Raw genomic sequence first — 24,325 nt, forward strand, 5'->3', positions numbered from 1 at the left:
GACGATTAACTCTTTTATTAAAACCAGTAATGGGCTGCTCCCTCTTGCCAACTAAACTTCAATAACTGATTCGCGAACGGACATGGGTTGAAACTGACAATCATTTCGCAACAATTTAGGACAAATAGGGCACCAACCAGTGTCAAAAGTTCGTAAAAATTGCGTTTTAAACCATCTTTTTCAAACTTTATAAAAATATATAAATTGCTCTACCCCCCTTGCTCATTTTAAAGTTTTATTTAAAACAAGAAAATCGCCCGTCAAGGTATGACGGGTGAAAATTGCTTCTACATTTGAAAGAAGCATCTACTTGAACGAACGTGCCTGTTTGGTGATAGTTTGATAATTGAAATTTTACCCCTAACTCCAGTAGATGAACCCTAAACTCCAGTAGATAGCGTTCATTGTTGACCACTTTTTCGTTTCTTCATTCTCCTAAAATAACAGCCTTACCAGTAAAACAGTTTAGATATCGGATTCAGTTCCGCCTCGTCAAAATAAAGCATTTCCCTGCATGTCAAACATTACCGAAAGATATCAAATTATCATGCCGTGGAGCGAGTTTCATTGTTGATGACGTCAGGAGCGTTACTCGATCATTCACTTTTGTATATATGAAGATTAATACGAATCGAATTTTAAGAAAAAAAAAGTAATTCTCTGACACAATTGATCAGTGTTCTGTGAGTTAAAACGTGCTCAAAATCACATTAACATTTTTGTAATGAACAACCTATCAAAACTACGTGCCCAAGATGCACAACGTCGGCAGAAAACTACATATGAATGCCACATTTCATGTTTCGTGACTTATCTTATGTCCCGGTATGCGCCCATCAAACAAAAAAACCATCTTATTTTATTTTATGCATAGATTGAAATGCATTTTAGGTGATAAAGCATTAGAAGAGTACATGCTGAAGATTAACCCCAATGAGACATATAAAGGATATGATGACACAATTGATCCCAGTGTTTACAACGTATTTGGTGCTGCTGCATTTAGATTTGGACACAGTTTGGCGCAGGTAATATTTTGTTTCATCTCCTAAAGTTACCATTTTATGATAAATGTTATCTTAAATACACTTTGTAGGGGAGATTTTGTTTCTCGGATAGTTACTGTATCAGTTCTTAAAAAACCAGATTGTAACTTTTCCCCCGCTGATTTCAAGATTGTGGTTAGTATGAACATAGTTATCTAAGTAATTTAGGCTTTAACTATTTTGTTTACTCAAAGCGCCAGTTGGTTTTTGAAATGAGGAACGGTTTTTGTACTTGAAGGTAAATATTTTAGCTTATAATATCGTACTATAACTAAAACAGTATAACTATATTATGCTTATTCATTTCTTATGATGTAACTCGATCGTTACGGTCCATCATGGAATTATTCCATGTTAACAAAATCACTTTTTGAATCATGAGCATCATCTCCAATGTTCACGAAATTTTGCACCCTGCTTCTGGTATGTGTATAAAACAATTAGCTTTGTTTGGATGTCCCTGGAGAGCCAAAAGTTAATTACATTAAGGAGGCAAAATGTAATTGCACCAAGTGGACACTTATTCCCTCTTGACAATATTACGTGCCAAGTAGCACTATAAAATTTGAAGGCCCATAAAGTTAAACTATTTGCAGAACATCCAGTCACAGTTTGAACCAAGGTCCTTTTGCCAGTAATCAAAATGTGAAAAAAGGGATGTTGCTCGTAAGCCAATACGAAGTTTCTGGACTAATAGTAGAAGAATGAGTGCAATACATGACATGCAAAAGATGGCCTCAAATGTCAAATGTACCAAAAAACAAAAAAAATAAAAAAATAAATAAAAAATAAATAAAAAAAAAAACGTATTTTATTTGCATTAACTGCAAGTCAAGTACTGCAACAAGCGTTGATAATGAGAGATTATAAAAATGGGTAAACCTGTAGAACATGACCTACACTTTGTACTAAATAGAAGATTAATATGGTGAAAAATTAGAGGTTGTCTACGTTTTATTTCTTTCCTGATTAACAGTTTTTTTATGTGCCACTAAAAAAGAGAACTCACCAGTGTTAGTAATTTAACAATTTTATTTTCATTTCGTTTGCAGAGTGATTAAAAAGCATGAAAGTTTTTATTATGTTAAGAACGTTATAAATGAATAACTTTCTCATTTTTAACTTAAAATGTTCTATTTCATTGCATTTCTTACATAATTTGTACGTGTTACAACGTACTTATACGCTTTATATATGTGTCACAATGTGTCTCAAACACCTAGCTCCGCTACAGGACAAGTTTAGACGAATATAGAGGTTAAGCACATTTCATTTTATGCCATGAAAAACAATAATAGTGTTAATAGTAGTTTTATAAATATATTACTCAAGATTTGTTCTAATGATATGACGCATTTCAGGTTTCACTTCAGTTCAAATCTTACCGTAATATCAAAAATGACAAAAAATGCTAGCCCCCCCCCCTACTCAATTTAAAAGTTTTTCCAACTGAGTTAAAAGCACTTCATTTAGTTAGTGTCAACAAATCTTTTATTTAAAACACAATTGAAAGCATCTCATTTTGCTTAAAAAAATTACTTTCTTAGATTTTTTAAATCTTTGAGATAGCCAGCTTCGAGGAAATGGATATCTTAAATCCCACCTCAGGAATGGCTGGGTAGAGTACTATGCTGGGTTTCCCCGCGGACCCTTGTACCAACCACTTGGGTAGTCAATGGGTTGGTTAGATCCCTAAAGAGGTTACGCGAGTGACCTCATGTTTTGAATCCAACAGGGTGCCACCGTAAATTTGGAATATGCCCGTGCATGCTCATAGATTAAGACTGTTTAGACTGAAGTTAACGATCATTCTCTAGAAAGTTTTATTTTGACGATCTGGAAAAGACTAAAATAATAAGGACTTATTTTATTTCAAATGCAGTGAATCGTTTGATTTAGCTACGAACTCTATGATTATGAGGCTCGTTGCTAATTATTGTCTGAAAACTCGGTACTCATGAAGATTCCATTTTAAACGTATGTGTTCTTTCTGATGCTATACTGTTTTTTTTCTATATATTAAAAATAATTTTTGTCGCTTATTGACTCTTTATAGGACCAATTGTTGCTTTACGGATCCAGAAATAAGGAAGATCAGGTTCCGTTGCACGAAACGTTCTTCAATCCTCAAATCCTATACCATGATGGACTTGACCCGTTGATTCGAGGAGCTGCTTTGCAAAGAACTCAATCCGTGGACAGCTACATTACGCCAGAGGTAAATAATATTTGCTGGCACAAAAGCAGGTAGGGGAAACTGGGGTATATGTGTGTACGGGGCACATCTGAACATGGTATGTTTTACTTGGATAACGTCAAGCAAGGAATCTTGAAAAATTCTCAAGTAATGGCAGTATCAGTCCTACTTCTTGGACAAACTTTTAGAGCAATGAGTCAGTTTATGTTTCAGTGGTGACAACTTCTTTGATTTATTAAGTGTTGTATGTAATTTTATCTCTGTCTTCTTCGCGTGAAAACATACTATTTTAAACCAACTAATAATCTAAATTTAATTCTTGCAAACCATTATATTAACATTCAAGTAAATTAATCACAATGTTTGATTTTTTAAATTAAGAATTCTTTATTTTTGAACATTAGTTTTAAGGTAGATGGTGGGGCACATGTGGGGCATATGTGAATAGTTCCTATATCCTCTCTGCAGTATAAATATTAGTGCAGGGTAAAAATAATGTAGAGATTTATAATAGTTATGTTGCTACAATCAGTTCGTACTTTTATTGTTAATTATTATTACATTCTTATTAATTAATTGATTATTTATTTTACTGTTTTTTATTTCTTAAATTCTTTGATACTAAACAGTTGGGGAGCAATTTAGTATTAGATAATATTTACAAGAAAAAAAAAACAAAATATTTTCCTTTAAATAAAAACTGAAGTTTAAAATAACTTTAAAATTCATCATCATATTATGTATGAAGATGAAACACGCTATATACTGCCGTGTGCAGGTAAACGGCAGTATCTACAAAAATGAGTTTCTGAGATATTTGAAGAAACGCGTTTTTGATTTCTCACAAATATCAATTAAATATTGAAATTTGATTTTAGGCTATTCTATATGTTTATATCGAAGTATTTTTTGGGCAGTTTGTTTCAATTTGATTTTGCAATCAAAATTTTAATTAAAGCAGATACTGCCGTTTACCTGCACTTCGCAGTAGTAATTTTCATGCACTTTTACTGGTAATTAGCAGTAACTGCACAATGTACTATTAAATAACCAATAATTACAAATTCAACATAATACGGAGTAAATATGTCATTACGAAGTATATTTATTGCAATGTGAATAATATATTTTACTTTAAAAAATAAATAATACCGTGTATACACTTGACATAAATTTAATATAAATAAATGAAATGTAATTTAAAAATAAAATAAAAAGGCATATGTTTTGATTGCTTACGGCATTGTCGAAAACTCTTTAATGTTCATACGTTGTCACTTGGCAACTGGAAGATTCTTTAGGCATTTTTAAAACTACGACAAATCGCTTATTGTTCCGCACTTTGCAATAAAGCAATAAATATCCATGAAAATTTAGGCGAAAGAAATGCTTCGTGTGTTAATAATGGCTCTCATCGAACTACTAAAAGTGCAGCAGCTTAGTATATATAAAAAATTGTGAAAAATGTCGTCTGCGACAGAACTAAACAAATGGAATAGAATCGTTCTGTTGTTACACGTTTATTTATCGTCTGCCAAGCATTACTTGTGTTTACTCGTATGTTATCTTCTATAACTGTACATTAGCAAAAAATAATTTTGTTTTATTGTTTTTAGAACACGGATATGAAGAATCAAAGATTTTTTAAAAAATGTTTGAGGACTGAAATTACAAATCGTTTTCTTCGACTTTATTTGAAACAAAGTATGATTATTTTTCCCCAAGTATCCCCCCCCCCCCGTTTTAAGTATCTCTTTCGCTCAAGGACGAGAGACGGTAATTCCCAAATTTTGCCGAAAGATAAAATACGACCTGGCACGTTGAGCTAAAAAGAAATCGCGAAAACCGTTTATGCGTCTTGGTTCAAGTTTTGGCGGCGATTCATTTATGTTCCATTCTCCAGACAATGGTTATGGGCAGGTATAGAGCAGTAAGTACATACTGCTGATTAATTGCATAATGTAACTATGATATCAGTTACTGCTAATCACCACTGATAAAAAAATGCTTTTATTTAGCGCTAACCAAATGAACATGTTTGCAACATAAAACTGAAGAAGCATAGATTTGAAAAATTCCAAAAAAAAAAGAAAAAGAAAAGAAAATGGAAAAAATTGCAGTTACTGCCATTTACCCTCCCGCGGCAGAACGATCATGTGGGCAAAAAATTTCATGAAAATCAAAAAATTTGCAGTTACTGCCGTTTGCCTGCCCACGGGAGAAAGTTTTCGTTCTTCCGTGGACAGGTAAAGAGCAGTATGTACATACTGCCGACTTCCCGCAAAATGATGCTAAAAAAGCAGCTACTGCTAATTACCACTGATAAAAAAATGCTTTTTTTTTTCTGCGGCAGCCAAATGAAAATATTTGTACCATAAAACTATAGTAACAAAAATTTTAAAAATGCAAAAAAGTGAAAATCGAAAAATCTGCAGTTATTGCCGTTTACCTGCACACGGCAGTATATCAAGAAAAACTTAACATAATAAAATATTCTTTGTATTGTTATTTTATTTATAATTTTCTTATAATTAATTTCTTGTCGATCCAGTGAGTATAATGTGCAGTGAAACTTTCAATTTGACAGTGAGCAGTTATATACTCGTAGTTTCAACAATTAATTTTCTTACTGACAGTTACTGAACAATTTAAATGGACATAGTATAGGCCGTTCAATATGTAATTGTCATGTAGGTATATGTTTTATATTAAAGAGGTTTTCGTTGAAATATGATGCTTTTCATGGTTTTTCAATCGTGTAGGGGAGGGGATATCCAGGCTTGTTCGCATGTGCCCCCCCCCTTTAGGGGCAAGTGGGGTGAACAATTGAAGACCTTTTTTTCTAAATTTTATAAAGTAATAAAATCAGTTTTAAAAAATCTGAAAAAATCCGGAGCACAAAAAAAGATTATTCAATCATGGGGACACTTTTGTATTGAAAAATTGATAATATTTTTTGAGAAATTAAGAAATAAAAAAAATTGTTCACATATGCGCCCCTCTTTCCCCTACTGACTAGAGTTTTAGCAGCTTTTAACTCCAAATGTGTATGCCCGAGGAAAAACCCTCCGTCTGTACAGTTTTAAACTTTAGCATGACTCAAATGTTATCTCGTTTTACCTTACCCAACTTGAAAAAAAAATATATTTTCAGCACAGATAAAAATGTTTGTTTTAGCATATGAGAGGTCTAATACGTGGTAAGAGTGAGTTTTTATCTTCGTAATTGATTGATTTAAATACATAACCTAGCTTTTGTCCGAGCTCAAGAAAAATTAAAAACATACATGTTTTACTGATTTAAGTCAAGACAATGGGTTACATTAGTGTAGTTTAAAGCACAAAAATAAAAAGAATTGCAACATACTCATAATTAAAAAGGCAATTTGACCCTTTTACTACTTTTCTTTGTGATTTACTGACATTGTTCGATGCTGCTTTAATTCTCAGAAAGTGCATCGCAATTTGCAAGGAAATTTCTACGTGTGTAATGCACGCATTGTTTTTTAATTATCGATGCAGAAGAAACGAAGGTTTCTAAGAAATTGTAGTTTCTGGTGCCTTTTTATCATCTGATACGAGCTTTTATTTCAAACTTTTTCCCATAGGTTCGTGAACATCTCTTCCAGCCAGCTGGAGTTGATTATGGGCATGATTTGGCTGCTGTTAGCATTCAAAGAGGAAGAGACCATGGTTTACCAGGTTACACCAAATGGAGAGAAGTTTGCGGACTACCTGCAGTTAAGGAATGGAATGATCTGTATGAAATTATGGCCGAGAAGAGAGCTGATAGTCTGAAAGAAGTTTACGAGTAAGTAACGTTAGACATGCTACTTTATAATTAAGTTCAACAAAGTAACAGCCCTAATAACACTAGATGGCAAACTATAATAATTCTGTTTTAAATAGACATTTCTTCAATTCAGTTAAAACTATGTTACTTTTAAGTTTAAAAACAATGATATTTTTAAAAAGGAAACCATATACTGTTAGAAGTACCTAGGTCGTCGTTGTCTTGGTGAAAGACAATCAGCCGTAACCACTAGAATACCATGGGTCACGCTTCAAGTCTATACCGTACTTTACTTCGTGCTGGGTATTATGATTCAAATGAAATATTACTTCTTGCTGAAGGAATTACTACTGGTAAACAGGCATGTCTTTGTCTTTGCTGGGTGGTTTCTTTTGAGCAGGTCTACATTTTACTTACAGTTAAAAAATAATCAAGTTTTCAAAGAGACAGAAGTGCCTAGTAAAAACGACCATGATTCATTTGGGACAGTCGTTCTCTGAATGCTTCACTTCATATTTTTCAATTTTACATATAGGTTTTGATATTTACGCATTTCGGTTTTCATGTATTAGTTTTGATATTACTCTTCCTTGAAGTTAGTCTTTTTTTCATAGATCTATCGATGACATAGACTTAATTCCTGGAGCTTTAGCAGAAAATCATGTCGGAGGATCACATCTAGGCCCTACCTATTTATGCATCATTGGACGGCAGTTTAAGAAAACCAGGAAAGGTGATAGGTTCTGGTTCGAAAACCGAAACCAGGCTGGGTCTTTCACTGAAGGTAAGATGACATTTATTAAAAGTGTTAAGCTGTATTTATACTTCACATTTCATAAAAATTATGATTCCACTTTGGAAAAACAATCATGTGTTTTTTTTTCAGAAGAAAAACAATTTGCAATTGGTGTGTTTAATCTGGCATTGTTGTTAGTAAACTTTTCCTAATATAAGTTTTGAAAACGAACTATTACTGTAAGAATATGAGAAATGAATTTTAAATAAGGTAGATCCTAATACTGCATCTCAAGAAGACGTCGAATTTTCGGTAATTTAATAGCAGGGATGCATTATGATTTGGAAAGCTTACGTTGGTACTATTTTCACTAACTAGCCGTACTAAACTGGGGCATCCAAATTATGACTTTTCCGTTCTAAATTAATAAAGCAAGTAGTGTCGGTTTTAGATAAAGGGTTTGGTATCGGTACTTTTGCCATATTACCAGATAGTAGTGGAATTGGGATATGTAAGAGGAATTTTCTGTATCTTTTGATGAAGAAAACCAGAAGAAATGCCTGTGCCTGTATTTGAAATGTGAACAATACTGTACATGGTACAAGGTTCCCATAAAATAAAATTTATAACTTTAAACCATGAAATACCTGAATTATATTTTGAGATTTGTCGGTTGTTTTGGGTTTTTTTATTATTTTTGTATATAAAAATGAATAGGATGTCAAGCTTTTTACCTCTTTTTATTTTCAGATCAGCTAAAAGAGATTTATAAATCTAGTACAGCTCGTATCATATGTGACAATGCAGATAATATCCAGAGTGTACAGAAATATCCTTTTGAGATGCCTTCTGAAAGGTAGGTTATTTACGCTTTTCATTTGAACATTGGCCACAGTTTTGTGCGTTAAATTAATTTCAAATACTTAGTATGAAGCCCCACAGTACAAAATAAACCGATTAACTCGCAAAAAACGGTGGGAATTACTGAAAACTTGTTTGAAAAGTCAATGTTTTATACTGAAGCTACATTTTGAAGGAAATTTTGATCTAAATAAAACACCAATCACGACTATTGTAAGCAAGTTTGTGAAGAAAGTCCGCGAAATTGGCATGCTAATTGATAACACAAGTTATCCTCGTGTTCGTCTGGCACGTTGAGGACCTCAACTTGCCTCAGATTCCACCGAAAGCTATACAGAGGCACGATAGCTGATTATTTTTTGACTAAAAATTGTTAATAGGACTCTGGGGGAAGCTGTAGATCTAGTAAGATGGCGGTATGCGCAGTGCAAAAAATGCAACGTTTGCTCTTCTGCACTCTTAGTTCAGTAACTGTGCTGATGTCATTACTTGGACTGCGCGGAGCCTCAGCTGTGATTTAACACCAATAGACTTTTTTATATTTTTTTTCTCCCTTTATTTATTTGTGACATTGCTCTTGAAGGGGATGGGCACCCTAGGTTGATTAATTTACGTTCCTCCGCAGTCGATAAAACGCGTTCTTTCAACGTCACACGCGGCAAGAAGCAGGCGAAACATCCGAAATACACCTTCGGGGTACTTCGAGTTAACGGAGATGTCCACCAGCCCGCCGCAGGCGAGTGTCACGAGCCGCCCTAGGCGGTAAAGTCCAGGCGGCCACCGAGGTTGACTAATCTAGCGCCCTGGCAGCTAGTATTCCATGTGAAATTAGTTTCTGAACAACGTGAAATAAGAAAAAAACGTAATTAGGTTAAATGGAAACCGCGATTTCAAATACATTCCGACCTTAATGTACTCAAACCTGTTTTGTGCGGTGGATAGGAATCGCATAAAAAAGTCTCACGTAGATAGGAATTCAAAAGTCTCAAGTAACGGTATCCAACAGTTCATTGCATAGTTGTAATTTTCGATACATACGATATATGTACACATAAATATTTAAAAGTTATCCCTGATTATGTTTTTGTTTGTTTCAGCAATCCTATCATGTGGTGTGAAGAAATTTCTGCTTTAGATTTGTCTAAATGGAACTAATAGGTGCTTAGATACAGCTCATGAAGCTATCTAAACGTTCTATTTTACCTTCATAATTGAAAAATGAAGTCATTTTTGAAAAACGGTGTACTATACTAAATGTTTCAATTATGAAGTACTAGAAAAGATGGTGTACTGACATTTGGAACACTTTATGAAATTATATAAAGTATTTCAGGAAATCGTAGCTTCGTGTTATGAGGAAATTTCTATCATTTGGAAACTGCATTTGAGAAAACTTTGTAAAGATTTTTATGATAAAGTTGGTTTTATGCATTTGTTGGTTTTATGTATCTAGAGTTCACTTATGCACAATTGTGAAAAGATTTTTTGAATGTTGAAATAAATTGATTTTAGTTTCAAATTTAATTTTAAAAGAAGAATAACTATAAGGAGTTCTCTTTTTATCATGTTTGTAAATATTTTCTAGTTGGCTTTTAAACCTTTTATCTGAGCTAATTTTAAGCATTTAGTTTTTAACTGATATTTTCTGTTTTCAATTTTAATGCATTAGTGTAGTCTGAACTGTAATTCTTGCAGGAAAAATATGATTTTTTTTACGTATATCACAAAAAGTTGTTCACTTTTGTAAGTCTGTGAACTTTTAAGTGTTAGTTGCTTTTGATAAAATTGACTCATTCTAGGAGAGATAAAAACTGGAAGTACAGCTTAAAAATGCCACGGAATATATTTCAATTACAACTATATGGTATCTTGAAACTATAGTCTTCGTAATTAGTGTAAGAAATTGAACGGAATAAGCATGCTGTGCTTATTGTAAATCGGTGTGTTAGGCTTCCCCTTACTATTCAACTTAAGTGCATTAGTAAAACGAATATTTAATTAGTAGAAGCCACAAAACTAAGGAAATAACTAATTTTATTTGAAGTAATTCTACTTTTAGTTTTATATAAGAGACCTGTTAATTAATCACTCAAAATGTTAAAAAACTCAAAAAAATTAATTGTCGCTCCATAGAAACGAACTTGGGAAGTGAACAAACGCTTTGCGTGTAAGAACCATAGTAAATTTTGCAAAAAGGTGTTTTTTTTTTTTGAGTAGCAGTCAGTTATTGGAAAAGAATATTATTTCCTTCTGCTAGCACTTTTTAAAGTTCTTTCTGTAATTCAAAATTGTAGGAGGGCTTTTCTTAGGTGTACTTATGGGGGGGGGGTGCAAAAGGATTGATTGACAAAACTATTCATAATTATCAGTCCAAAGGAAAACGTCAAAACAAAAAAAAAAAAAAAAAAAAAAAAAAATCAAGCAAATCTAAAAGGTCATGGATTTCTTGATATCATCTAAGACTTCCATTTTCGTTTTACACTGATATTGTTTGACAATAAATGTACACTTTGTTTGTTTGTTTGTAATTGACAAAGTAATGTTCTTTATGCATTCCGTGTTCGTTTTGTAGTGTGATTTCGTTTTTAGAGTAATACAGATATTTCATTTGAGTATTTATGTTGTAATATTTTTTTCTTAAGTGACATATGATAGTGTTATCATCAGTCAGTATTTTAAACCTTTTTAAAGTCAGCTACGTATACACGAAAAACCAAGTATTGAAATCCCATTGTATAGCATTGGTGAACGACATTTTTTGTTCATCCTTTATTTAATGACAAAAAAAAAAAAAAAAAACTGCATGTAGTTAAAAACATTCGTTGTAGCTAAATGCTACAGAAGAGTCTAGAAAACTTGGTCTGATGTGGACCAAAAATTAGCCGATTTTGTAAAAGCTGGGCTGTTGGGAATGCGGCAAGCAACAGGATTTTTGCTCGGTGTTATTTCGTCCTGCAAGCATGTGGCCAAGTTTTTTAGACTCTACCGCAGTGTTTTATTCTTAAGTAAAAATTAGTTACTGAATTTATTACTATTTGAAAATCACTCTAATGTAAAATACGTTAAATAAACATTTTTTTAAAAGTTGTCTTTCATTTCTATTAAAATTCAGATCAGTACTATACGTTGATAAGTAGTACGTTGAAAATTCCACGCTGTTAAAAGCGGTATTTTTGAAATTTAACTTTTCAAACGAAAGAAGATAATTCTCATAAATAAACAATATAAAGTGGAGCTTACGCATTTGATGTACTGTCTCCAGCTCTGCTATGGCTATTCCAGCCTGGATTAGCTGTTCGGTAATTGTTTATAAAGAACACAATTTAAACCATTGAAGAGATAAAATGAGAGCGAAGACTTTCATTCGTGAAACCAAGACCCCAAATCAAGAGGTAGACTTTAAAGCAAAGCATTGAAAGAAATCAGGTTCCTTTCGCTTGTTTCACGCAAAACGTGCCATCCATTCGTCATTGTTGATTCACGTAACTTGGGATCTTTGAGTCAGCTTTTTCTAAGCCAATGATTAAACTTGCGCTCTCCATTTTAATTCCTGCTCTAAGACTTATGGCCATGTCACACGTAGCGAAATTCGTTCAACCTGACGATCAACTTCGGTTCGACTCAACCGCGAGAGCGAATTCCGACCGGAATATCCCCGTGTGCTATGCTTTCCGAGGTTGAACGCAGGGCCGCGCCAAGCCTGATCGGCGCCGTCGTGCAAATGTCTTTTGAGCGCCTTTATGCTCTGGCGTTCGAGGAAAATATAGTTAACACCTGAAGGGAGGTTTTGTAGACAAATATAAAATGAAAAAAAAAAAAAAAAGTTTGGCATTTAGTTGATACAAAATAAATGTGTGAATATTTAATTTCGCAATATGGTGTACGTTTTTACTTCATATCTCGAAATTATTCCGAGTTCAGAAACTCCTCTGATTTGCTAAATGTGTTTTGGAGGAAGAAAATACTTTAATATCTTAAGTTAAAGTCACTTGAATATCTATCTAATCTCTAAGTGATGAACAATTAATAAACTTTTGTGCCTGTCAAAACATGACAGCAGGAGCTGTGTGCGCAACTAGAAAATAGTTTTAGGGGGGAGGGGGTACAAATTGAAAAAAATATCTCTTTTAAGAAGAGGGGTCCGAGGGTTCTTCCCGGAAAAACTTTGAAACTTGTAGTTTGAAAAACGCCATTTTAGACGGTCTTTTCTGGTGTTATGGAGGGGGGGATGATGCAAGGGGCCCCGCGCTAATTTATAGAAGTTGAAGATTTAAAACGTGATTATAGGCCATATTTATTGACGTTAGAATAAGTGATGGAACACTGGGATTCTACCAGATCCTTTTTTTTTATAGATAGAAATCGATTCTTTTCTCCCCTTCAATTTTTCGAAATTGAACTTCCAAAAACGCAGTTGCAGACAACTTTGAAGATTTTTACAATAAGCGAATTTTGGAGCTCTCCCTGCCAAATTTTTCAAAATTAAAGTCCTAAAAATCTAAGCAGTATTCTATGATATTAAGAGAATGGTTCAGAGGCTATTCTAACTTAAAGTTTTCGTAAGTCATGTTTGAAAAACCTAATTTTTTATTTTTTAAGAGAAGGAGGTTCGGAGGCCCTTGCCTGAATATTTTCTGAAATTCAAGTCTTAAAAACGTGATTGTAAGACCATATTGGTAACATTAGGACCGGTAATCTTTCGAAATTGAAGCTCCAAAAACGCAATTTTAAGTGATTTTCAAGCGATGTTGTTTCGTATTCGTGAGCTTTCCAAAATTGAGGATCAGGAAACGAAACTTGAGATGCTCCGTAATGCTTTTAGCGGGGATGGGATTCGGGGGAGTTGCATTTTGAAAACTTTCTTATTTTCACGTGATCAATAGAAAATAAGAAAAAGAAAAAGAAATTAGAAAAAAGAAATAGGACGAAGGAGGAGTAGCTTGCCAATAAGCTGAAACTATTGAGAATTTTTAACTCAAAGATTTCATTTTAAAAGTATAAAGTTTTTTTTAAAAAAAAGTTTTACCCCAACATCATTAATTTTTTCTTATTGAAATCTCTTTGTTTTCCAAAGACGCGTCCCCCCTCCTCCTTCAATAGTAAATATTTTTGAAAAGTATTCAACTAAGCATTCTGGACAAGAGGGGGCATGGGGCGGTGCAACCAGAGGGGTGCCTTGTGGACCCCTACCCCTTCAGGTTGCGCCACGGAACAGGAGGGTACTGATTATATTCCTAAATTGAAGGATAATATTGTAGAGGATATGCCACTTCAAAATCTGAAACTGAAACTTGCCGGTGAAACGAATAATTCTAAAACATACAATCGTTAATCGGCATTAAATTCAATATCTAAAACAAACACATTGTCCAAAGCTCTTTCTTTAATTTAATGTACAAATAGTTGAAAAAAAAGGGGGGGGGAGTGGTGGAATTGAGTAATTATGGTCAAGTCGTTACTTTTCGGAACTAAAAATTAATCTAAATTACTGTACAATATATGTATATACCAAGTATATTGGAAATACCAAGAACAATAGCTAACAATCACAAAAAGACATATTGCACGAATTATAATATACCATTTCTCCGCAAGAATCAAAATGGGGAACAACAAATTTTTTGCGCTGCTTCGTATGCTCAACCTTGTGAAATTATATACATACCGAAATAACGCTCATGGCTCCACACATGAAGAATAATGCTAATGTAGGCATTAATTAGCATCATGTGTTTTCAGTGAAAATAGCATATTTAGACACAACAAGGCAATAATTTTTCCTTATAGATAAGCAGCAAGGAGGATTGCTTGTTTTAATGAGCAGTATAATTTCACCGCTACTTTTATAGAAATAATGAAAAGTTCAATTTTATTATTTTTTTTGGTTGGAGATTTTTCCTTTCATGTGGAGCATTTTTTTATTGGTAGAGCTTGGCGCCTTTCTGACTCTGGCGCCGTCGTGCGCCGCACGACCTTGCACATAGGGACGGCGCGGCCCTGGTTCGGAGGCTATTCCAACTTAGGTTCTTCAAAAGACTTATGAACAATTTAAGTTTTTATGATATTTAAGAAAGGAGGTTTGGGGGTTTTTGCCCGAATATTTTCTGAAAATGAAGTCTTAAAAACGTGATTTAAGTCCACATTTGGTGACTAAAAACGCAATTTAGGTGATTTTCGAACGGAGTTTCAAGCGATCTTGTTTCAGATTCGGGAGCATTCTCGAAATTTTGTGTAATTGAAGATCTGGAAACGAAATTTGAGATGCTCCGTAATGCTTTTAGCGGGGGGGGGGGGGGGGAGCGATTCGCCAGAGTAGCATTTTGAAAACTTTCTTATTTTCAAGCGAACTAGAAAAAAGAAAAGAAATAGGACGGAGGGGGAGTAGCTGACCAATTTGTGGATATTAAAGTTTTATAACCCAACATCATTATTTTTCCTTATTAAAATCACTTTGTTACACGCGTTCCCCCCCCCCTCCACCTTCAGAAATAAATATTTTTGAAATACATTCAAGTAAGCATTCTGGAGGGGAGGGGGCAGGGGGCGGTGCAACCAAAGGGGTGTCCTCTGGACAACTCTGGTTGCTCCACGAAACAGGAGGTGACTGATTATATTTCTGAATTACAGAATAATATTGCAGAGGCTATTCCGCTTTAAAATCTAAAACTGAAACTTGTCGTTAAAACGAATACTTCCAACTTACAAAGTCGTTAAAAAGGCATTGAATTTAATGTCTAGAACAAACACATTGTCCAAAGCTCTTTCTTAAATTTAATACACAAATAGTTGAAGAAAAAGGAGGTGAAGGAATTGAGTAATCATGATCAAGTCGTTACTTTTCGGAACTAAAAGTTAATCTAAATTATTGTCTACAAAAAATGCATATTACGCACAAATAAATAATATGCTAATGTGCTTACCGTATTTTTTAATTTATGATAACATGATGCAGTTAAATTACCAGGGACAGTAGTTAAAAATCACAAAAAGACATATTGCACAAATTATAACATATTCACCGCAAGAACAAAAATGGGGAATAGCAAATTTCTTGCGCTGCTTCGTATGCTCAACCTTGTGAAATTATAGACATACCGAAATAACATTCATAGCTCCGCATATGAAGAAAAATGCCGATGTATGCATTAATTAGCATCAGGAGTTTTCAGTGTAAAAGGTTGCGCTTCTGAATAGCATATTCAGACAAAACAAGGCAGTTTTTCCCCCTTATAGATAGGCAGCAAGGAGGATTGTTTGTTTCAATGAGCAGCATAATTTCACAGGTACTTTAATAGAAAAATGAAAAGTTCAATTTTATTTTTTTGGTTGGAGATTTTTTCTCTCATTCGGAGCATTGATTCGTAGAGCTCGACGCCTTTTTGGCTCTGGCGCTGCCGTGCGCCGCACGACTTTGCACATAGCGACGGCGCGGCCCTGGTTGAACGTATTCCATTCAACTTTTTATCTTCTCGGCAAAAAAGTTGGATCAACCTCAACTTTCAGCCAATCAGGAGGAAGCAAACCTTTGACCTGTGACGTCAAAACACAAATGGCCGCCTGTAACAAAATCAACAGCGCGTGCAAGGAATGGAATAAACTGCTAGAATAACTTCAGGTGAGCTTTATTACTATATTTTTGTTAAAAACAAATATAAAACGTAATATTTCATAAACCTCCACCTTATTATTGTGTTAAAAGGTCGATTTCTAGTTTAAAGTCGTCGTAAGAATTTTCTTGCCAAATTCGCCAATCTCGTAGTGTGTAATCTTGCCAAATCAATGAATGTTTGTAAACAATCTGAAGCAGAGCAACGGTAGTGGGTCAATCCAGTAGAAATCACATAGGCCGTGTTGCTCGACATTTTTGATTTTCTTATTTTTTTACCTGTTAATTCTCACTACTAGGTGAGTTCAAAAGTGTTGAAAGAAAATTTTTTAGGCTCATACTTTTTTTAACCCGCCATTTTAATTTTGTTTAGTTGCCGTTTTTGAACCAAAAACAAGTTTTACGTAAATACATCTAACTCGGTTAATTTTACAGCTATCAGGACAAAACAAAATCCTACATTACCAAAAGGATGCTCTAGATAAGACGATTTGCTTGCAAAATAATATTTAAATGGTGAAAAAGGTGAAGAAAAAAAAATTAACAATTACAAACTGAAAATTAGCATAAAATACTAGTTTTAGTGCTACAAAATTAGTAAATGGAGGAGAGTCTCAACTCTAATTTTTTTTCTTGTGTAGATATAATATAGGACTACTTGTTGTAGAAATTTTAAACTTGAGAACTTTGTCCTTTTTTTTGCAAACTTTTTCAAAACTGGAAAAAATTGAATTTTGGCAAAGTTTAAAGTCAAATATCTCAAAAGGGACTTAGTGAAAAATTATGAAATTGATACAGGTAACACCTTTTTTATGACACGAAAATATGATTACAATTTGATGGCTGAGACTCAACTGGTACTAGAGTTATAGGGCATTAAAGTTGGTCAAATATTTCATTTTCGCAAAGTTTAAAGCGAAATATTTTAAGAGGGACAGAGTGAAAAACAATGAAATTGATACAGGTAGCACTTTTTTATTATTCGAACCTATGATTACAATTTGGTTACTGAAATTCAACTGGTATTAGAGTTATATAGTGCATCAAAGTTGGCCAAATAACACATACACAAAGTTAAAAATTAATTCATAGATAAGCTTCACTTTCCAAACATTTAACAGCAACAAAGTTTCTTTTCTTTAATAAATTAAATTCATGCAATTGAAATATGCCCAAAAAATAAACAAATGAATAAATGAAATAAATGTTTAGCTCCTGTGTCCTAAACATTTAAGGATATACACATCATAGATCAATTGTTATTAACAACAACGCATTTTTTGTGCTACAATTTATCATCTTTTACTTAAGTTTTCTTCTGCATGTAAAATACTAGACACCCGGTTATCACATCCAGAGACTGGAGGCAGTTGTTATCGCTGAGATGACATCTGCCTCCAGTTCGGTTATTCGCTCTTCCGGACTGATGAGTTCTAATAAGAACGAAACTGCAATCTCTGAATATGATAACCGGGCTGTCTGGTAGATTACATGTGGTTCTGGCCTTAGCTCTGGATTAGGGGAGGTAACTGGTAACTTACTGCTGATAAGTTTTCTTCTGACTTGAAATGTTTACTTGATTTTACTTGATGTTCCTAAGAACAGTAATCAGAGAAGAGACTTTTAGTTGAAATTGGTTGAATAGCTACTTATACTTGAAACAAAACCTTTAAAAAAGCTTTTCAACTAATGTAATACATCTGCATTAATGCTTGTTCTTTAAAATGTAGCTGTTTTTTTTTTTTAACTTGAAGCTATTTCTTTATATCGCAGACACAGTGAGCTGTTATTGCAAATCATCTTTAGAATATTACTTTTAATATTAATTTAGTGCATACCTTTGCCTCCCCTGCCCCTAGAAGAGGTAAACGCATACTGTATGCATATTTCATCAAAATAAATAAATAAAATGAAAAATTGCATTTTGACATATTGAATTCAAATTATGCTTTTCACAAACACGAGCAAAACCCTACTCGTTGGGTTTCTTACTTCTACTGCTGGTTCTTGTTCCCGAAATCAACTTTATTTATATCCGATCCTCTCTACTTTACCCAATCAACCTCTGCGAGCATGTCCCTCATCTTGGGCGGTGGCGTGTGTGGGTGTAGGTGCATCTGTTTACGTAGTCACTTGTGTGTGTGCCTGTAGGGCAGCATGGATACCACCGCTGAGGGGGAGCTGATGCCAATGGACAGTAGAGCTCACATGATCCTGGGTCGGAAAATCAAAATATACATCAACTGCGTTCAAGTGAAGCAATTGGTTGATTGTTTAAAAACAGCACACACACCATGCTTATACTTTACGGAAATACATTGATTTCATAAAAGATAGGGGGTACTTTGCCTGTCCTCCTCCATGTGTAATATTCATGTTTATATACTTGTCTAATTTGTTTTCATTATTTTAGATTATCTGAGAAAGAATTTCATGTGATTGTGTACAGATGCAGTTATAGAGGTTGCAGTCAAAAACTGTTTGTACCAGGCCGAAGTTAATTATTGTTGAATTTTGAAATGTAATTGAAATTATATATTAATACATATGAGTGTGTGTGTATGTAACTTATTGTAAATAAAGTTTATGTATAAATTTTATGTGTCAGTTTCTCTAAAGAATTGAATATTATGAAAAATGAACTATTTTTTAATTTTTTTCTTTCTTGGTATATATTATAAAAGATAATGTTCTTTCAGTATGCTCTGTAAAAACATCTATGAAGCATTCTTCTTCCCTGAGAACAAAAGTAAAACAACTCACAATTTCTTACTTAATTGAATGTACGTGCATGACTCAATTTAATCAATAGAACCATTTTAAGTCCAATTTTTCAAACTATGAAAAGTAGTACAAACCTGCCTAAATCAATAGAAAAGTTAGTATTCTTGCGTTCTACGTAACTTGTAAACTATGCAATTAGTACTTTATACTCTTCACTATTTAAAAATTTACGTTTGATTTCTTTCTAAGTAATAAATTTCATGTGCATGTGTTAGAAAGATAAAATAGAATCGATCATGTGCAGCGGTTTCATATTAAAACAGTGGCATGTATATATAAAAGTAGAAAATTTTGTTATTCCACTTTTTAAGTATTGCTAAAAAAATTTCTATTTTAACAACTACACTTGGTGTACATTCAATAGCAAAATAATAATACTTAGACGAGGTGAGTTTTCGTGCAAAAGGATTTGAAATTAGTATTTTATCACTGCACGCTTTGAGGAGAAAAGATTTAGAGTGTGAATAAATGTAAATGTTCACTAAAGATGAAAATTTTATTAAAGTTCGCAAATTGAACTAGACAAATGTATGCATTGCCTTGCACTTTCAGCTTTAAAAAATTTTAAGGAATAAATATTCATTATTATTTTTACTATTCAATATATTGCTATTTCAAATACTATTTTATCCTTTACAGATAGTAGCTCTTTTATTCATCTCTCTCATTCTACAGACAAGCAGTTTGCTAAATCAACATTCTGTTTGAGATTTTTTACTAAACATATATTTTTTTTAAATCTAAAACAGTCGGAAAGTTTCCTTTAGTGTATGTATGAAATCAAAATATTTTTAACTGAGAATCATTTGTTGCAGTAATTTTATAGTAAATACAACATTTTTAGTCAGGTTTTGGGCAGATAAGTGTTTAAGAGTAATAACTCAGAAATGTCCATTTACTTGATTTATAATTGCTGTTGTTAAATTTTTGTCACATATTTTAAAGTGGTAGACAAATTTACTGGTTTAAAAATAACAACTTTTACATTAATAGGCAAGTTATTTATAAATATCGACTCTTACTCAGGTCCACATCTGCATGCCTGCAGATGGGGGGAAGGGGCAACGACCCAAGAAATTGGAAAACTTTTTAAATAAACGAATACACTTAAACCTTCAACGTTGCAAACACATTAGGGACATTTCTGTAAAGTATCAGGATAACTAAAAGATTTTATTTTGGAAAATCAGCAAATGTGAAATAAATACATGAGACGAAAATGTCCGTTACAAATAAAATTATTCAAAAAACCTTTAAATACGTTATGAAAAGCAACAAGACTAATCAAGGTAAAAAACGTAATAGTTACATAAGAGTTACCTACATTTTGCAAAAAAAAAAAAAAAAAAAAAAACTTGCTATTGGACTCAGAAAGATGAATAAAACAAATATTTTTAATGTAAAAAATCTTATATGATCCATTGATTTTGTAATAAACTTATACGTAAAATGAGAAAAAGAAAAATCAGGAGTGAAGAATTTCAAACTCCTTCAAAAGCAAAATAATTAAAAAAAAAAAAAAAACCTTTGTATGAAAATTAAAATAGCGAGTTAAAACATAAATAAATAATAATATTGAATTTTAAAAAAAAGTGAAGAAAAGCTTCCATGTTTTTATTCAATTCTTATCGGGGGAGGGGGGGGGGATCAAAGTTTATAGATCCAGATCTGCTTTTACTCATAGTTATTAGGTAAAAGGGCTGTTATCGCCGATTTGAGCTAGTAAACTCAAGATGTTTATAAATCACTTTCTCATAATTTCGAAGGATTGCAACTTTCAAAACTGAAATTTATTTACAGCTTTAAAATAAATTGAGGAACCCCCCCCCCCCCCCCATTAAATCCAAAACACATCGCTAAGAGTACATTGTGCTTACTCGCCTAAAATGGTAGACAGAAGCCACGTTTAGAATCAACCCTTCGTTTGAGAGCCTGGCAACCCTGTTCAACTTCTGCAAGAGAAAGTTGAATGAAAGCTTGAAGTTGAACGGGCAAGTTGAGCGAATTTCGTTACGTGTGACATGGCCTTTAAACGCATTGGAAGTAAGATAATTTGAAGTAGGTTTGTACATATTGAAGCGCTTTTGTTTTATGGTAAGAAATTTTTAATGTTTCGCATAAAATAACCGCTAATGACTAGACTTTAACTACACAAATACAAATTAACATTCAGCTCTCGCTATAGTCTAGTCACATTAATGCGATCACCTATCAAAATTCAAAATAACTACATTTCGTAAAGCGGACCGCTGCGAGACGTGCAGAGAGGGAGTGTAAAGCAGGATATTTTTTTCTAACAAAAATGGCTCGGTCACTTGTTTACAGGCATAAGGAGTGCTGATGCAAAAATCGGATTTCAATTAGTCAGGTTTCGGTGACCGAAAAATGTTTGATGTCTTTGGGAAGAAAGGAGAAGAAAGAAACCAGAATAAGTAATAAAATAATTTTGAAAAAAAAAAAAGAACCCCAACTTCAAAGTCGATTTAAAAAGTGAAAAACAATTTTATTCTTTGAACACCATCGATAATACTTTTAAACGTAATTTTTGAAGTTGGCGCAAAAACAAAAAGTAAAATCATGTGTAACCATATTTCGTTCATAGTTTTTAAGAAAATCATCCTAAATTAGGAGCGAAACATGTATACCGTTACTCAAATATGCTATTACCAATGCATAATGTATGCAGCGGTATTGAAGAAACTGGGCCTGGTTAAATTTACAGTTGTACTAGTTGTTATAGTTGAATTATGGCTACTAATGATTTTATTTATAGTTTTTGCGCCAACTTCAAAAATTTCGTTTAAAAGTATTATCGATGGTGTTTAAAGAATAAAATTATTTTTCACTTTTTAGAGCAATTCTGAAGTCGATTCTATTTTTTTTTTCAAAATTATTTCATTTGCGATTCAGGGCTTTAACACTTAGAACCACGGTGTGTGTCAATTTGACCTGCAATAAATTTAAAAGCGCAAATGAGGCAGTGAGAAGCAAAGGGATGCAAGTGGCAAAATTGAAAATTTGGAGATAATCAGTAAAAATGGTAGTTGAACCGCTCCTCTTTCTTGAGGCAACAGATAGTACTAGTAGCCCTGGTAGGTGCTACTGTATTGCATGATTTAGAAAAACAATTAATGAAAGCTTACCTAGGAAGCTATCTTAAAACGCGTTTTACTCAGAAACTTGAAAATGTCCACTTACATCCTTTTGCTTCTTACTGCCTCAAACGATGAAAAACATCCATTAATTTCTCAGAAGTTATTGTGGAGTACTTCTTCCTCACTTTCGACTTTCATAAATTAGTTGCCTCAGAAGAGAAAAAAGTGAACGTTATCAGTCAAAGACATTATGATTGGATTGGAAAGCAAAACTACATTTGAATGCAGTGAAAAACGACATCGAGTAATTCGAAGACTTTTTGAAATTGCTTTTTCTTCTGTGTATGAATGAAAAAACATTACGAATCCGAAATTTAATTTCCAAGAAGCTCTTGAATATTCAAAACAATTACTTGAAAATGATTCAGAACGTTACGATAATGATGAAAGTTTTTGATTTTGAGTAGTTGAAAGTAAATATTACTGATAATGCTCTGACAGTATCTGATCTTTTTCATTGCAAAAAATATGATAATTAATCTATTAAAATGATGCATTCACGAGAAAAATACACACAAGGAAATAAACTGTAACAAGAAATCAGCAATGTCATTCAAAGTTGGAAGTAATGAATTTGGAAGGGATGAGGGAGTCTTGAATGTCACTCAAATAGGGCGAGCGATGTATTTTTGAGTGAAGTGTACGGCTCAACACCACATACTGATGGTACTTCATATTGGCTTATTCACAACAGTTTTTCAAGAGTTTGGAGACATGTTGTAGATGAATCGATATTGAAGCCACATAACGAATACAAATGCGACGACCAGCAACAGGTTCTTAGCCCAGTTAGGGTGGTTCTAGTCAGTTTATTAGCTCCCAATGAAGATCAATGGCCCTCTTAAAGCTCATTATTGCCTCTTCCGGTAAGTTGTTCCAGGTACCTACAACACGACTAAAGTAGTAATTTTTCCTAATTTCCAGGCACGCCTGAGATTTGAATAGCTTAAAACAATGACCCCTTGTCCTACTTTCTGTGCAAACATTTGACCCATTAACATCTTCATTTTGATAAGTTGAAACACTTGAATCATGTCCCCTCTGAATCTTCTTTTTGCTCCATAAAATGGACGAAAGATGAAACATATCGGTAGATTCAAGAAAGAGAATAGAATGGAATATAACATTAGACTAAATCGATGCTTTTATATTAGTTTTAAATGCAAGGAATGGTTTTAACTGTATAGCTAGTAGTCAAGGGCTGGGGACCATCACGTTTCCAAAATACAATGCCGACAGTTCAAGTACGTGAAAAATGAGGTTTTTACGCGTTTGATATGAAATCGGCACTGGTTTCATGTAATGTTTTAGAAATTGCGGACAATCAATGCTTGCGTTTTATGTAAAACTTCTACTAGAAAATCTATTAGTAGGCGGCAGTTCGTTAAAGACAATTGGAAGGATTATGAGACAACTTTGTTCACTCGGAAAGGGACAAAAAAAAAGTTTCCAAATAGTGTATGACATGAAATAGAAACTACGGACAATTACAAATTTAACGTAAACGAGTCCTGTACCACAGTTCAAATTGTGAAAAGAAAACTATTCATATCTACTCAAAATACGATCATAAATCACTCATTTGTGCAAAGATGCGCAAAACTTATCATGGAGATTAAGTAATTTAAATTTATAATTTTTAAAACTATTAACTGACCCATAAAATTTATCTATTTATTTTTTCAAAATATGTCTAAACATATTGAACGAGATACTCTGATTTTCAATTGAAATTAGGATATTTATGCCATATATTGTTAGGGACATGTTACTATGGATGTAAAAATTTTAAATACGATTTTGGAACCATTGAGTTGAGTTTTTCTATTTATTCAACCTATTTAATTTATTATTATTATTTAAAAAAAGTCAGTTAACTAGATAAAGCGCTTAGCGTACTTTTTTTATTGCTTTACAATCCGGAGGATCGCGGGGCAGCTCAAAATGACCTGCACCGCGGTTCTAGGTATATCGAAAGTCTGGCGGTTCTGGTATTAATAACATAAAGGCTTTTTTTTTTACACCAATTACTGTTTGTTGCAGAGTAACTCTGTTTTTCTAAACAACGTATTTGAGTAAAATTTAGTGAGATATGTTTAGAAACAAAGCAATGAAAATTTGATCTTGAGACAATTCACTTATGCTTAT

General features: G+C 33.3%; 1 protein-coding gene across 2 annotated transcripts in view; it reads left to right on the plus strand.

Annotated features, from left to right (window-relative positions):
• The window catches only part of LOC129218700 (uncharacterized), a 135,263-nt gene extending 123,565 nt beyond the window's left edge, over nucleotides 1-11,698 (plus strand). For both annotated transcript variants that reach the window (XM_054853022.1, XM_054853023.1), the window contains 6 exons: nucleotides 892-1,028; nucleotides 3,103-3,264; nucleotides 6,851-7,053; nucleotides 7,650-7,819; nucleotides 8,522-8,627; nucleotides 9,730-11,698. In XM_054853022.1, the coding sequence (XP_054708997.1) occupies nucleotides 892-1,028; nucleotides 3,103-3,264; nucleotides 6,851-7,053; nucleotides 7,650-7,819; nucleotides 8,522-8,627; nucleotides 9,730-9,787 (836 nt within the window). In that variant the 3' untranslated portion in view covers nucleotides 9,788-11,698. The remainder of the gene's footprint in view (nucleotides 1-891; nucleotides 1,029-3,102; nucleotides 3,265-6,850; nucleotides 7,054-7,649; nucleotides 7,820-8,521; nucleotides 8,628-9,729) is intronic.
• The last annotated feature ends 12,627 nt before the right edge of the window (nucleotides 11,699-24,325 follow it).

The sequence above is a fragment of the Uloborus diversus genome, chromosome 3 (genome assembly GCF_026930045.1).
Source record: "Uloborus diversus isolate 005 chromosome 3, Udiv.v.3.1, whole genome shotgun sequence".
NCBI lineage: Eukaryota > Metazoa > Arthropoda > Arachnida > Araneae > Uloboridae > Uloborus > Uloborus diversus.